General features: G+C 32.2%; 2 protein-coding genes across 2 annotated transcripts; both read left to right on the forward strand.

Moving 5' to 3' along the window:
- Positions 1-3928: 3928 nt before the first annotated feature.
- LOC120275820 (aquaporin PIP2-1) lies at positions 3929-6128 on the forward strand. The gene is made up of 4 exons (XM_039282530.1): positions 3929-4323; positions 4777-5072; positions 5319-5459; positions 5697-6128. Exons 1-4 carry the CDS (start codon positions 4023-4025, stop codon positions 5808-5810), a joined length of 852 nt encoding a protein of 283 aa, XP_039138464.1. The 5' UTR covers positions 3929-4022; the 3' UTR covers positions 5811-6128.
- Positions 6129-9476: 3348 nt separating this feature from the next.
- Positions 9477-12723, forward strand: LOC120276399 (double-stranded RNA-binding protein 6-like). The gene is made up of 3 exons (XM_039283128.1): positions 9477-9846; positions 11053-11272; positions 11647-12723. Exons 1-3 carry the CDS (start codon positions 9601-9603, stop codon positions 12378-12380), a joined length of 1200 nt encoding a protein of 399 aa, XP_039139062.1. The 5' UTR covers positions 9477-9600; the 3' UTR covers positions 12381-12723.
- The last annotated feature ends 2084 nt before the right edge of the window (positions 12724-14807 follow it).

The raw sequence follows: 14807 nt of genomic DNA on the forward strand, positions 1-14807 counted from the left end.
CTTCTCTGAATTTTCATGGATAGAATGAGCAAGGTTGTCAGACCCTGCTGGACGATGACTAGCTAAAGCTGGGGATCGGGAGTCGATGGGTTCGACCGAGTCAAACCCAGGATGAGCAGAGTCGATAATTAAATATAAAAAAATATTATAATAATTAATAATAAACAAATATAATATTAAACCCATAATTATATTATAAAAACCTACTCAAATTTAATATTTAAATTGATAAATGACTTATATACTGATAGAGTTTTTAATTATGTCATTTATTTTTTTATATTTTTTTAAATATTTACAAATTTAATATATTAATATATAATTATCGAACTTCTCTCGATGTTATTTATTTATTTATTTGTTTATTGGTTGATTTTTGTTAAAAATAAATAAGAAATTTAATTCACTAATTCTTATATCTCAATTGAGTTTTTTTATTTTTGTTTTAAATTTTCTTATATTTTTTTTATTTAATTAGAATACTTTTAATTTTTATATTTTTTTATAATAAAATTACACTCATTTATTGTTTTTATTTTTAATAAATTAAATTTTTTTAGAAAAGTATTTACATAACACATTAATATATTTTTATTTTTTTAAATGTTACTTTTTTTGTTGGTATGTTCATGATATATATATATATATATTTGTAATTCTATTTATTGATTATAAATTATAAATTAATATTAATAAATATACACGATTTTTGTGATTTTTTTAATGAGAAAAATAATAATAAATTATTAAATAATGAAAAAAATAAACATTGTGACTCGATTGACGTAGCAGGGTCAACCGGGTTCCGGTTGAACCGCCTGGGTCACCGGGTTAACTGCTCGGGTTTTTAATACCCGCAGTCGATGGGGTATCCCGGAGCGACCACATGGCCGGTTCCCGGTTTTTCCGGTTGAACCGGCCGGGCTGGTCCGGGTCTGACAAGCTTGAGAATGAGACACATTACACATATAATACACTTGATATGGGAACCATAAAAGACCAGTTTTTCTCTCAAGCTTTGTACATTTGCTCATTTGTTCTATGTACTTTTCAGAGCATTTCCATCTCTTAATCAACCAATCTATTTATTAATGTATATATTTGTGGTCCAATTGATGCTGTCTTCGTCTCCTTGTGCTTGTTCTGAATTGGAAAGATTCGGTAGGAGCACAATTAAATAAATAAATACCTCATTTTTTTTATGCACAGAACTTAATAATCTTATCTTCTTAACATACTTCTAATCTTTGTCTTTTTTAATTAATAATGACTGCAATCATACATTGCTAACACACCTCATTCCTGAGCTTAATTATTGATTCCTGATATTAATTAAATTCTCGATTATTACCTAGTTTTTATTTTATTTTATTTATTATTATGCTGATGGTGATGTAGTAGTGGTGTTAACATGGAAATCCCCTTCTCTCTGGTTCTTAAGCCAAGAAAGTCCCTTGTTCTAGCAATATGTATTTTATACCTTAGGGTCTAAATTTTATAATATATATATATATATATATTTGTTATTTAAACCATGTCAAAATCAGGGATTTATCTGACTCGAGAACCATATAAGCTCGATATGCTAATTTGTTAGTGGGTTTCATCTAGGGATGGCAACGGGTCGGGTCAGGTGCATGTTTTACTATACTCTTTTATTATACTCGTACCCGTACCCACTACCCTGGTAGTATACCTGAACCTAAACCCGAACCCGAACTCGACGGGTTTTAAAAACCCCAACCCACACTCGTACCCGACGGGTAATTGGGTATCTGCGGGTATACCCGTCCCGCCCCCATATTAAAAAATTAATAAAAAAAAATATTATTTTTTATAAAAAATAACTTAAAAGTAATTGTAATTTTTTTATAAATAAAATAAAATAATTATAAAATTACAAGACTAAACAAGGAGGAAAAAATAAAAAACCCTAAATTATTAAGTTGTAGAACATATTAATATATATATATTATATAAATATTTTAGTAATTTTAATTTCGGGTCAGGTACGGGTACGGGTCGGGTATTAAAATTTCCATACCCACACCCGCACCCATTTCATACAAATCTGATTTTACCTGAACCCGACCCGAAACCCGGTCAAATTGGGTTTTACCTATCAAATTCAGATCGGGTCGGATCAAGTTTGGGTATTATTGCCATCTTTAGTTTTATCTTGCATAATTTCATAGGTTATCCTTTGGTTCTTTTTTATAATAGTCTGATATGTGTCAAACTTATATGATAGGGGAAGATCAGAAAATACTCTGCTTCTGAAACCAGACAAGGTGAACACATTGAGTTTACCCACATGCACGAGTTGGGCTTGACCAGCTATTAGTTAAGACAATATTACCTAAATAAAAGTGGGGTCTATGAATCGGACCAATGAGGAGACCCCACGTGTCCAGCATGGTGAGTTGGCAGTGTGGGCCCCGGTCCTCGTAAGTGTCCAATCATTTGACCTGAAATCCAGTCCAAAGACAGAAACGTTGGAGGGCGGTGGGGTCCATGTATTCCAGAGACTTCCATTCCTCACCTTCGCCGTGCCAAACCGGCAGAGCATTTTGAGCCACAAAACTTTACACGTGACATCTTGTGATTGGGCAACGTGATGACTTGAAACAAGTGGTTTCTGTAGCGCCACGTGGAGAATAGTAAAGAAGTGGTATTCTAGTTTTGGTCGGTGTGTTAACCCAACGAGTGTACTGGTCACTAACTCACACGTGCGAAATTTAACGTTGGTTTGATTTTCAAATCAATTTGGCCCACAAAAAATTATTCATGGTTTTATTTAAAATTATTTGCATTAATTTCCAAGTCCCATGTTTATTTATTGGATTCAAAATCCAAAAAACCAATATGTTCGTTGTAAGAGTAGATAGGTTAAAAAAGTCTTCATTCCTCCCACAAACACAATAAATGATGGTTGAATTGACATACACATTCGGAAAATAAAAAATTAATATCATGCCTAATAATGAATACAAGAAAGCAAATTGTTAACATAACACTCTTGCTAGATAAAAAATAAAAAATTATATATATATATATAACATATTTATTAAAGAATAATTAAAATTAATTTTAAAAACTTAGATACTAGTCCTTATTGCTGTGTTTCAGCTCTGATAACTATTTGTTTTTTGGGTGATTCTTTTGATTTTTTTGTTGTTGTTGTGGTAGTGTTTGTTTTTTTTATTTTGTGCAAGTTTTTTTGGTCTCTGTTGTTTTAATAAATTTGTGATTTATTATTTTTTTTTAAAAAAAAATTAAATACAAATAAGTAAATTGAAAATTAGTATTACTTTTATAAAATTTTAAGATGAGAAGAAGAAAAGAGTTATATAATTATACAAAATAGTCATATAATCATATATTGGTCAGAGAAAAAAATATAAAAATGATATAAATAAAAAATTCAAACATGTAAAATTAACACAATATAATTATACAAAATAAAAATTCATATATTCATATTGGTCGGAGAACAAAGATAAAATGAAATAAAGTAAAAAATTCAAATATTTAAAATTAACACAATATAATATTCATATAATTAACTGTTGTGCAATAGTGATTGATTGGCATTCTTAGGAAAATATGAGAGTGCGCTAGAAAGTGCCGCCAGAAAGAGAGAGAAGGATTAATTAAATATAAAGAAAGAGAGAAGTGGAGTGGGTGGCAGAGGGGGACTTATTAAGAAGAAGAAGGTAAGGTAGGGTCCAATAAAAAAAGAAAGAAAATTTCGTGTCTTTTTTAGTCGGTTTTGGTCGGCAAATAAAACCACCAAAAAAAAAAATATAAATGAAATAAAATAAACAAATGGATATTAAAAAAAAAAAAAGTTAAAATAAAAATAAAAATTAAACCCACATCCACCGTCAATTTTCCATCAACCCTCTTATAAATACCTCTTTCTTCTCTTCTTCTCCATCGCCACAAGGTATTAAGCAAACAGAGTTTACTAACCACTAGTTCCAGTGACTCAAAGCTAGAGAAAAAGAGAGAGAGAGTTAATGGCGAAGGATGTGGAAGGTGAGTTTACAGCGAAGGACTACACTGACCCACCGCCGGCGCCGTTGATCGACGTGGAGGAGTTGGGTAAATGGTCATTTTACAGAGCTGTTATAGCTGAGTTCATAGCAACGTTACTGTTTTTGTACATAACTGTGGCGACGGTGATCGGTTACAAGCATATGTCCGATACCAACCTCGGCAACCCTGACGCCGCCTGCAGCGGTGTCGGTATCCTCGGCATCGCATGGGCTTTTGGTGGCATGATCTTCATCCTTGTTTACTGCACTGCCGGCATCTCCGGTATCTTTTCTAAATTTTCCATTTTATCCATTCACGTATACTTTCACAAGTAAAAACTTTCTTTTTTTTTTTCTTTTCACTTTTAATTAATTAATTAATTAATTAATTTTGGAGTTTCAAGCAGAAACAGATAAATTTTTTTTGTAAATAATAGCTTGAATCTTTGCTATTATTTTTTTTAAAAAAAAATAATTTTTTTGTTAATTTTGGGACTTTGTATAGTAGTAGAGCTCACACAGATGAACAATGTTATTTTTTTTTTTAAAGAAAATCGTAGTAAATATTAATCTTTAAAAAAAGTTCTAAAATAAATGAGTTTTTACTACAGAAATTAATCAGATATGAACTCATCCAGATTCAGAATCACTGATATATATATATATATATATTTTAAAGATTAGAATGACAAAAAAAAAAAATAGTAATTAATTTTTATATATTTTTGGAGGACAGGAGGGCATATAAACCCGGCAGTGACGTTCGGGTTGTTTCTAGCTCGGAAGGTGTCACTGGTACGAGCGTTGTTGTACATGATTGCTCAGTGTTTGGGTGCTATTTGTGGTGTTGGTCTTGTTAAAGCATTCCAAAAGGCCTTTTACGTCCATTACGGCGGCGGTGCCAACACGCTCGCCTCAGGCTACTCTCGTGGCACCGGCCTCGGCGCTGAAATCATCGGCACTTTTGTTCTTGTGTACACTGTCTTCTCCGCCACTGACCCTAAACGCAACGCTCGTGACTCTCATGTCCCTGTAAGTTTTAATTTTTCATCCTTTTTCCTTAATTTTATTGTGGTCCATGAGGTTTTTATCCTGCTGCCTTTGTTTGTCAGTGATTTGAGATTCCTTCTTATCACTCTTGTGACCAAGTCCATGTGTTATTTCTGATGCACATGTGGACTTGTTTAAAAGAAGTCAAGAAAGAAAGACGTTGATGTGTGGGGAAAAAATACTTTGGGATTTTTACTTTTGTTTTTTTTTTTTTTTACTTTTCTGCAGGTTTTGGCTCCTCTACCAATTGGATTTGCAGTTTTTATGGTCCACCTTGCTACCATTCCCATCACTGGCACTGGCATCAACCCTGCCAGAAGCTTTGGTGCTGCTGTCATTTACAACAAAGACAAAGCTTGGGATGATCAGGTATCTTATCTGTCCATATATATATATAATTTATTTGTATTTTATATATAAAGTCATAAACAACAGCTTAGTTAAAACTTCACCATGTGAAGTCTTCACATAACTAACGTCTTCTACATGTCATTTCACATGTTATTACTGTTGCATTTCTAACTTGTAATTACTTTGTCTCATATATATATATATATATATATAAATAAAATGTGTTGATGATGAGGTGTCTTGTGTTGGTTGCAGTGGATCTTCTGGGTAGGACCATTCATTGGTGCTGCAATTGCTGCAATATATTATCAGTTTGTTCTCAGAGCTGGTGCAGTGAAGGCTCTTGGCTCATTCAGGAGCAATGCTTGATTCAGAGATTATTATTATTATCACTAAATCTCTTCTTCTTCTTCTTCTTCTTCTTCTTCATGTACCAGTGTTTGTTACTCTGCTTTAATAAGATCTGTCATCTGGCTTGGAATTGTAGATATCTGGGCTTAATCTCTTCTTCCTTCTTCTCATCATGCATCCATCGCTGGCCTTGTTTTTATTTTTATTTTTCCTTTTTTCCTTTTTTGTTTTTCAATTTTCATTCCAATGCTGTATTTCAAGTTTCTCCTTGTATGATGTAATATTGAACATCATCATGTTTATGGTCTATTGTTATTACATGTCACTTTCACTTCATTGTCAAGGTATTAATTTTGTCTTTTAATTCAATTTTCTATTTTAATGTCTTAACTACTACTCCATTACCAACGTCATTATTGACTTGCACCATTATAGTACCACTATGTGACAATATTAATTTAAACTTGTTTAGTTTGGTGGTGCTAATCCAAAAGATATCTTAATTAATTGTTGGATTACTAGTAATTAAATCCAAATTCAAGTGTATGAGGTTTGCTTGAAGGTGGTGGTTCAACTTCCACATTAAAAACAGTGTACCATCAATTTAGATGAAATTTGAAACTATATACAAATGTACAATTTTTGTATATATATATATATATACTTGAAAAATAAGGAAATTAATTGATAGGGTTGTACCTTTTCCTATTAAAATAACAATTAATGGAGACTCAAATGCATTCTGCAAGTTGGCCAGCTTGCTGTCACAAAAGTCACAGTGTTGGATCAACAGATTGCTATTTGTTCATTGAATCTAAATATATAAATCTCTCTTAAAATAATATATATGTACTTTGAGGGTTGTAAAAGGCTAAAAGCTTATAAATAGTTATTATTTTAAGTACAGTTTTTTGTTACTTTGTGAACAAATAAATTTATTAATACTTGATATTTCATTCAGCAAATATATTGTATAGAGTGTTTTATGCTTTTCTATATTCAATTCTTAATCTTTCTCTAACTATTCATTTGCTTGTTTGAATATGAAGATAAACTTGAACATTAATCATATCCAATGCTAAATTTGTGTTTAAATAAACTAAACCATTTTGCTTGCATTGATGTTTTTAAGAATGATTCTAACAACTAAAATTGTTTGATTGAGAATAGTGGAACCGAAATTAAAGAGTTTAACTTTCCAAGTCTTTTCATTTTGCTATTTTAATTTTAAAAAATCAAAGATGAAGTGTGACTTTTATTTATTTATTTATTTTTTTAAAATGGTTTGATTGGTTTCAGTTTACATTTTATTTGTATTTTATAATTGCATCGCTTTCCTGAACCAAATGTCAAAGGTGATTGGGAACATAGCATAACTAATAAACATTCAAACTAAATACTAAGGGGGCGTTTGGTTCGCGGTAATGTGCAAACATTACCGGGAATCTGGTGGTAATCTGTTCAGATTACCATGTTTGGTTACTGTAGCAGTGGTAATGTTGATGGTAATGTAAGATTACCAATAGTGAAATATTACCAAGTAAGGTGGTAATCACATTACCACCAAAACAGGTGTCCATCCAGATTACCAAGTTGGTGGTAATCGGACATGTATTTTTTTTCCAATTATACCCCCACTCATTTAATCTAATTCCTTATTACACTCCCTAGTTTTTATTTTCCTTTATTATTTTTTAATATTATAATTTAATTATTTATTTATCTAAATACTTTAAATTAAGATTTTCAAATTTTTATACGTAGGGATATTTTGATAAATACAAATATATTTTAAAAAAATTGTGAAAAAATTATCTTTTATATTATAATTTAATTATTTATTTATCTTAATACTTTAAATTAAGTTTTTCAAATTTTTATACGTAGGGGTATTTTGGTAAATGCAAAGGTATTTTAAAAAATTGTAAAAAAATAATTTTTGATATTATAATTTAATTATTTATTTATCTAAATACTTGAAATTAAGTTGTTCAAATTTTTATACATAGGGGTATTTTGGTAAATACAAAGGTATTTAAAAATTGTAAAAAACTAATTTTTGATATTATAATTTAAATTATTTATTTATTTAAATACTTTAAATTATATTTTTAAAAATTTTATACGTAGGGGGTATTTTTGATAAATACAAAGGTATTTTTAAAAAATTGTGAAAAATAATTTTTTTAATATTATAATTTAATTATTTATTTATCTAAATACTTTGAATTATATTTTTTTCAAAAATTTTTATATGTAAGGGTATTTTTGGTAAATTTAACATATTATCGAGGGTGATTACCATGACTAACCAAACATAGTAATGAAAGATTACCAGTAATATAAATTCTCAACCAAACATGGTAATCTCACATTACCACAACATTCCCAGGCATATAACATTCCCGATCATATTACCATGGTAATCTCATTACCATGGTAATATATCATTACTGTGAACCAAACGCCCCCTAAATGACATATCAGAATGGTTAATTTCTAATACTAATTATATATCATAATGGTTATTTTTAAATTATTTATTTTAAAAAATAGTGATAAATATCTCCATTTAAGAGGTTTTAAAAGGAGAAAACAATCCCAACTATATTAGTAAACGACCTATATTAGACTCTAGACTCAGTAAATAATAAATAAACAGTATCAAATTTTAATGAATGATAAATAAAAACATTATTTTTAACAATACCACGGGTATCAAGTTTCAAATTTGTTTCAATCCATTCAATGGCAAAGTGCCTTACCTCTCAAACATAACTAGTGTTGGGGTTAATATCATCTCAATGATGATATTATTAAGATATTGCAAACAAAAACTTAGGAACTCCAAGTTCCAGCTTTTAAAAGTATTACCTTAGGACGTGAGGTTTGCATATTATTTTGCGTGCATAAATATGGCATTAATTTGACTAAATAAATAAATCAAATAAATAAATCCTGTTTCCAAGTCAACCATTTCCACAACTTTCTCAATCGTTCCTTCGTTTCCCCTATTCTAGTAATTTCTTCTCACTGGGGAAACGGGGAAACGCTTATAATAAATTATATATTTCATGATAAGTTTAAAAGATATATATATTTTTGATAAAAATGTAGATACATCTTCATTTATTAAATAAAAAACAACAAGTACAATATTAAAAAAACACAAATTAAATGGTTATCATAAGATGTAACGTCTATTTAACAAATAAAAAATAAAAAAAAACTGTAAAAGTAGAAAAAAAAAAATACAGCTAAAAGGATAAAAGTTTATCAGGAGGTGATCAAATCTTCTTCTACTGTTAAGAGTATAACCCCGATGGATTACTCTAGAATCCGATTTGAGTTAATATATTTTTCAAATTTACTTTATATCATAATTTTAATAAATTAATTAATAAGAATGTTAAAAAAAAAGCATTTCAATTACATTTTTGACTAAAAATCTATTTTGGTAGAAAAACTCTTATTATTAAAATGTTTTAAAAATATAATTAATTAAAAAGGAAGGGAAACGTTAGAGCTGGTCAAATAACCGTTCCCTGCTCATTTCCCCACATCTCTATTAGCGAAATAAATAAATAAATAAATAATAAAAAAAGAGCTAGTTTTAACTTTTAAAGGCTAGATTTGTTTATTACTGTCCCTTTCTCTTTTTTTCTCTCCAAATTTCCCACTTCAGAATGACTCAAGACCTCCACCACAAACCAAGCCACTCAAAACCCTAAACAAGCCTTCTGAGGATCGCCGGCGAGCTTGAAATCTCGGCGGCGCCGGCGAGTTTGACGGCTGAGGTACGAGGAGGATGTATAAGAACCAATTGCAGGAGCTGGCGCAGCGGAGCTGCTTCAACTTGCCGTCCTATTCGTGTATCAGAGAAGGCCCTGATCACGCACCGAGGTTTAAAGCGGCGGTGAACTTCAACGGCGATGTGTTCGAGAGCCCCGCCTTCTGCACGACGCTTCGCCAGGCGGAGCACTCCGCGGCTGAGGTCGCCCTCGCCGCTCTCGCCTCCCGAGGCCCCTCCCAATCCCTCGCCGCTCGCATCCTGGTACTCTTTTTTTGATTCTGATCCACTTGGTCTTGGATTGTTATAGAAATTAGGTTAGAGTCCAATATTATCTAGCAAAAATGGTAGTTTTGTCTTAAGATTAACAGAATGAGATGTTTGAAAATAAAAATTCCATCTTTTGCTTGCTGGGGTTTTGAGATCGGGAAACACTCCTGTGAATCATTGAGTGGCTTGCATTGGCTGTGTTATAGCTTGTTGGTTGCGAACTTGCAATTGGATGGAAGCTTTAGAATCAGAAGGTGCTTTTAGTTTTGAGTTTTCAATTTGGGGATAGTTTGGAATATTGAGGCTGGTGGGTGGTTGTTTGAAGTGTTTTAACTTTTAAGCACACACCAGACCAGTCAATCAAGCAAGCATTGAGGAACTGCTCTTTATCTATTTGGATTTCTCTGTGGGGGCTTCAACTTTAGTATGCTAGAATTGCTGTGATTCATGAATTTCCATTGTTTACCATGTTCTAACTTCTTTAAATTTAATTAAGTGATTCTTTCTGGAAGAGAAAACCTCCTTAGAATGACTTTTTATTGATTTTAAATGCAGTATTTGATTTTTTTTGGCCCTTTTTTTAAGCCTGTGCTCTGCATAGTTGCATGTCAACCAAGCTAAGTATAGTTGCTTATATGAGTTGTCACAGGGGCTGAAGACGTTTTTGCATTCTATCCGTTTTCAAGGTTTTTTGCAATTGAGATATGGGTGCTTGTTTTGCATTCTCAAATTTCAGTTTTATGTTCTAAAGCTCTGTCTCTGGTTGTGCTTGCTTGATGCGTTCAATTAACTTAAAAAACTGAAGCTTTGTTAATTTTCTAAGAACCTAAGGATATAAGTCGCCTATCAACATGGTTGCGAGCATCAAAATTGTCCTGATGGATTAAATAATAATTTCTTTGATCTCAAATGAAGGATGTTATATTTGAAGTACTATTTATTTTGATTTCATATGCTCTAATTTAAGCCTTGGCTTATGACTTATATATCTCCTCTAATCCCATGATCTGCAAACCCTGGTAGTGGTCATGTGATGAGTTTATTTGTTAGCTTCTAAAAAAGGTGGATGACTTGACTATGTTGACCAGGAATTAAAAAAAGTTGATCTTGGATTGATTAATTTTTATTCATTGCCTTGTGCATATGTAAGTCTGTAACTGCCAACAAGGATCATTTACATTCTTGTTCTATTCTTCACAGGATGAAACCGGTGTCTATAAGAACCTTTTACAGGAAATTGCTCAGAGAGTTGGAGCACCATTACCATCATACACTACCTTTAGGTCCGGCCTGGGGCACCTACCAGTGTTTACAGGCACTGTGGAGCTGGCAGGAATCACATTTACGGGGGAGCCAGCTAAGAGTAAGAAGCAAGCAGAGAAGAATGCTGCCATGGCGGCTTGGTCCTCTTTGAAACAATGTGAGTTACATGTTTGAAACATTCTCACTTATTCATCTCATATACTTTATTTTTTTACAAAATGAATGCAGTTTGTTTGGCATCACATGCCTTAAATTTCATCCCTTTAAGCCGTCGTTAGTGGAATTGCTTTTGCGTTAAAAATAATTTCTATCTCCTCCAGCTAGTTGGTATGTATAAACAACAGGAACCTAATGCATGAGAAAGTTTGGTGAATTGGGTTCTTATAAATCCTATTTCTACTTGTATCTAAGCTGAATAATAACCGTTCATGCTTTGATGACTGTGATTGAGTCCTTTAATTATTTTCATTTAATTTTATGCCCATTTTATTTGTTTAAGATTTTCCCCTGCTCTTGTTGTCCCCAAACTAGTGGCACGAGAAGCGGCAAGCTCATCAACAGAGCCAGAGAACAATGATGAGCAAGAACAGATCACCATAGCCCGAGTTTTACTGAAGTACCGCCTCAAGCAAAAGATGGCGATGGCCAATGATCCCCATGCCTCACCATTTCCAAAGAAATTTCCAATGCAGCAAGATAGAAGGCCTTCTTTTAACCAGCCACCTCCAGCAACTGTATCCAAGATCCTACCCCTACTTCGGCCAAAATCTGCTCCAAGAACTAGGCCTCCGTCTCCAGCAACATCTGATAACACTGCCTTTCCCGCTTTGTTTTCACAACCAGATAATCATACTACTCGAGTCCAGAAGTTCCCTGCACCTAATGCAGCTCCTTACTTCCCTGTCCAGCACTTCAGAGTACCATACCATGCCATGGCACAACCAGTGACGATAAGAACGGCAGTTCCAGTTTACTCAGCTCCACCCCTCCCACCTCCAGCCAAACATCAGCTTCATCATATTATGGCCCCATCAATGAGAATGGCATCGCCTGTTTGTGTAAGACCCGTGGTGCGGGTTTTTGCTGCTCCCCCTCCAGCTCCTCCAGCCGCAATTCCAGCTGTCTCTGTTCCAGTACAAGAGAGGCCTCTGCATTCTACCTCCTCATCAGGACCAGTAGTGAAGACAGAGGAGAAGGCGGATGCTATACTCGATGAACCACAAGAATCCATGGTGTTGGAGAGCTTGAATGATCTCAAAATATGATGACAACTCTGGTCAAGTACATCTCGGGGAGATTTTCATCCTTTTTGGCTTCGCCTTCTGCCCCAGTCTAGTCTGGCCTATGTTGATGGTCTTGCTTGCATCAACTCCATGGTTTTTGCATAGGCTATGTTGTTCTAGCTATCTTTAAGTAAATTGCAACATAGGCAATTCAGGTGATAATGATCATAATTTTGAGCCTCCAACCTTAATGTTCGTATATTTCCTTTGAGGCTGAAGCAAATGGATTGTTCTATGTATTGTATGGAGGATTGTGTAGGTTTTCAGGTGCAAAGCAAGCAATGTAGATATTTGTTTCTCAATTGCATTGCCTTTTTCTCTTTAACTTTTCTTTTTGCTTGCACTTTAAACCTGTTGTTGCATTGTTCTTAAATACTTCTGAGACTTAGATTTAGTTTTTAACTTTTCTTTCTGTGATAAATTCAAAGAGTGGTATTGTTCAGGTGAGTTTCCAGGTAAGGCAATGGAATGCTGATATTAGTCTTTCAAGTGCATAGGCTTTCTACATCTCTGTTAGGCTACATTTGAACTGTTGTTACATCATATTTTCTGATAAACCGAAGACGTAAGTAAGAAAGTGCTTAAACATGCAAAAGCTCTCATCTGTCTTCATTGTTCTGCTGATCAGTGTCCAACTCATGCAAGAACTTAGTTATCTTCTCTGCCAGCACTTGATTGATTTGGCCTTTTGGTGTTGTGCTGCTGCTGCTTGACTGCCCTTCAGACTTCTGTCAAAATCACAGAGAAAAGCAATGTATGATTTTGTATCTCTATCAATCTAATTAAGAAAAATAACTAACTGCTGCAATCTTTCTTCTCTTGGCTGGCCTTGGTTTTCCATCATCAATGTTGATCAGTTCATGAAACTGAAAGAAGAAAGATGGCAAAGAAACAGACTCACTTCTTTCAGTAAATATTCCACAATGTAATATGTATGAACCTTCATCATAATATTATACATTCTTTTGTATAAGCAAACTACCTGCTTGAGGATAATTTCATACTTCCTTGAGCATTCAAATTGTCTCTCATCATCTTCCCTTGACATTCTTCACAACTTAATATGAATGCAAAAATATATATTTGATCTAGTGAACTAGCACAAACAATGAACTTGGTAAAACTCTCATGTATCATTTCAAATGAGAAGGTGGTGGTTTTATAAGTGAAGTTTGGAGGGTTTGTTTATTTTATATTTAGTTTTTATTTAATTAATTTTATTATATTTAAAAAAATATATCAGGAGATTGGTGTGACAAAATACATTTTTCTTAACAAAACAAAGTCGTTATAATAAGATCCGGGAAAAGCTAAGCGTTAAAAACTGTTATTAATATTCAATATAGCAGAGAAAGTGGAAAAGAAACACTTCTTTGACTCATCTGTATAACTGTAAATTCCATATCTGCTTTAACGCTTGTCTGATGTGTTGTGATGTGCTGCCGTTAAATAATATTATTGTTTTGAATTTATTCTTTTGTTTTGTATGATAAAATCCAGATTTATCAATTGTTTTGTTTTTTCTGTTGTTTTTGTTTTTTTAAATTTTTATTTAATCATTATTTTTTTAATGGAAGTTTTCTCTGATACCAGAAATTTCAAAACTTGATTATTTAATATTTTTAAAAAAATTATTGTAATGCATATCTTTTCAAATAATTTGTTGTCTTCACATAATTGATAATTCTTTTATCTGCTAATACATTGGCTTCATGTAATTTTTTCTTTTCAGTTTCACTGTTATATATAAATTATGTAAAATTAACCGGATGTGCATTTGCAATGCATATTATTCAAATGATAAAATTAAAGAGCAAAAATTATAGAAAATATTAAATAAAGAAATAAAAAAGATAATAATGTACAAAATATTTAATAATAAAGTCTCATTGTGTTCAAACTTTACCACATTATCTATTACTTTTTGAATTTCAGTTATTTAGTTGAACCATGTGGATGAAAAATAAAATTTTGATTTTTTGAATTTATTAAATAATAGTATTATCTTTGTTTTTCAAATACTTCTAATATAAATAAACATAAACATAAATATCACCATATCAATATCATTAATTTGAAATTTACATAAATAAATAAAGAGTTCAAATTGTAACAAATTTTTAAAAAAATTATAATATTTAATTACTAGAATTGAAACTCAAACATGGTGAATGCAAATTGTGAAGTTAAACAATAACTTTTACATTGATACAAAATCACAATGAAGTTAAAAAGAAAACCAAAATAACTGATTGATCTAGTTGAACACACATCCCGAGGTAATTGGGTGGTGATGATTCGCAGGAGCAGGAGTAAAATCTACCCATCCATCTTTCATTCATCTAATGATTCAGATACAATCCTGACCGTTGATTTTGTCAACAGGTACTCAGTGAATCATAGTTAAAA

Source organism: Dioscorea cayenensis, chromosome 14 (genome assembly GCF_009730915.1).
Source record: "Dioscorea cayenensis subsp. rotundata cultivar TDr96_F1 chromosome 14, TDr96_F1_v2_PseudoChromosome.rev07_lg8_w22 25.fasta, whole genome shotgun sequence".
Taxonomy (NCBI): Eukaryota; Viridiplantae; Streptophyta; class Magnoliopsida; order Dioscoreales; family Dioscoreaceae; genus Dioscorea; species Dioscorea cayenensis.

What these genes read in the sequence shown, in the direction of transcription:
- LOC120275820 (XM_039282530.1), top strand. Translation starts at nt 4,023, where the DNA reads ATGGCGAAGGATGTGGAAGGTGAGTTTACAGCGAAGGACTACACTGAC. An exon ending in CTCGTGACTCTCATGTCCCT is followed by an intron (nt 5,073 to 5,318) that starts GTAAGTTTTAAT and finishes ACTTTTCTGCAG; the next exon opens with GTTTTGGCTCCTCTACCAAT. An exon ending in ACAAAGCTTGGGATGATCAG is followed by an intron (nt 5,460 to 5,696) that starts GTATCTTATCTG and finishes TGTTGGTTGCAG; the next exon opens with TGGATCTTCTGGGTAGGACC.
- LOC120276399 (XM_039283128.1), top strand. Translation starts at nt 9,601, where the DNA reads ATGTATAAGAACCAATTGCAGGAGCTGGCGCAGCGGAGCTGCTTCAAC. An exon ending in CCCTCGCCGCTCGCATCCTG is followed by an intron (nt 9,847 to 11,052) that starts GTACTCTTTTTT and finishes TATTCTTCACAG; the next exon opens with GATGAAACCGGTGTCTATAA. An exon ending in TTGGTCCTCTTTGAAACAAT is followed by an intron (nt 11,273 to 11,646) that starts GTGAGTTACATG and finishes TCCCCAAACTAG; the next exon opens with TGGCACGAGAAGCGGCAAGC.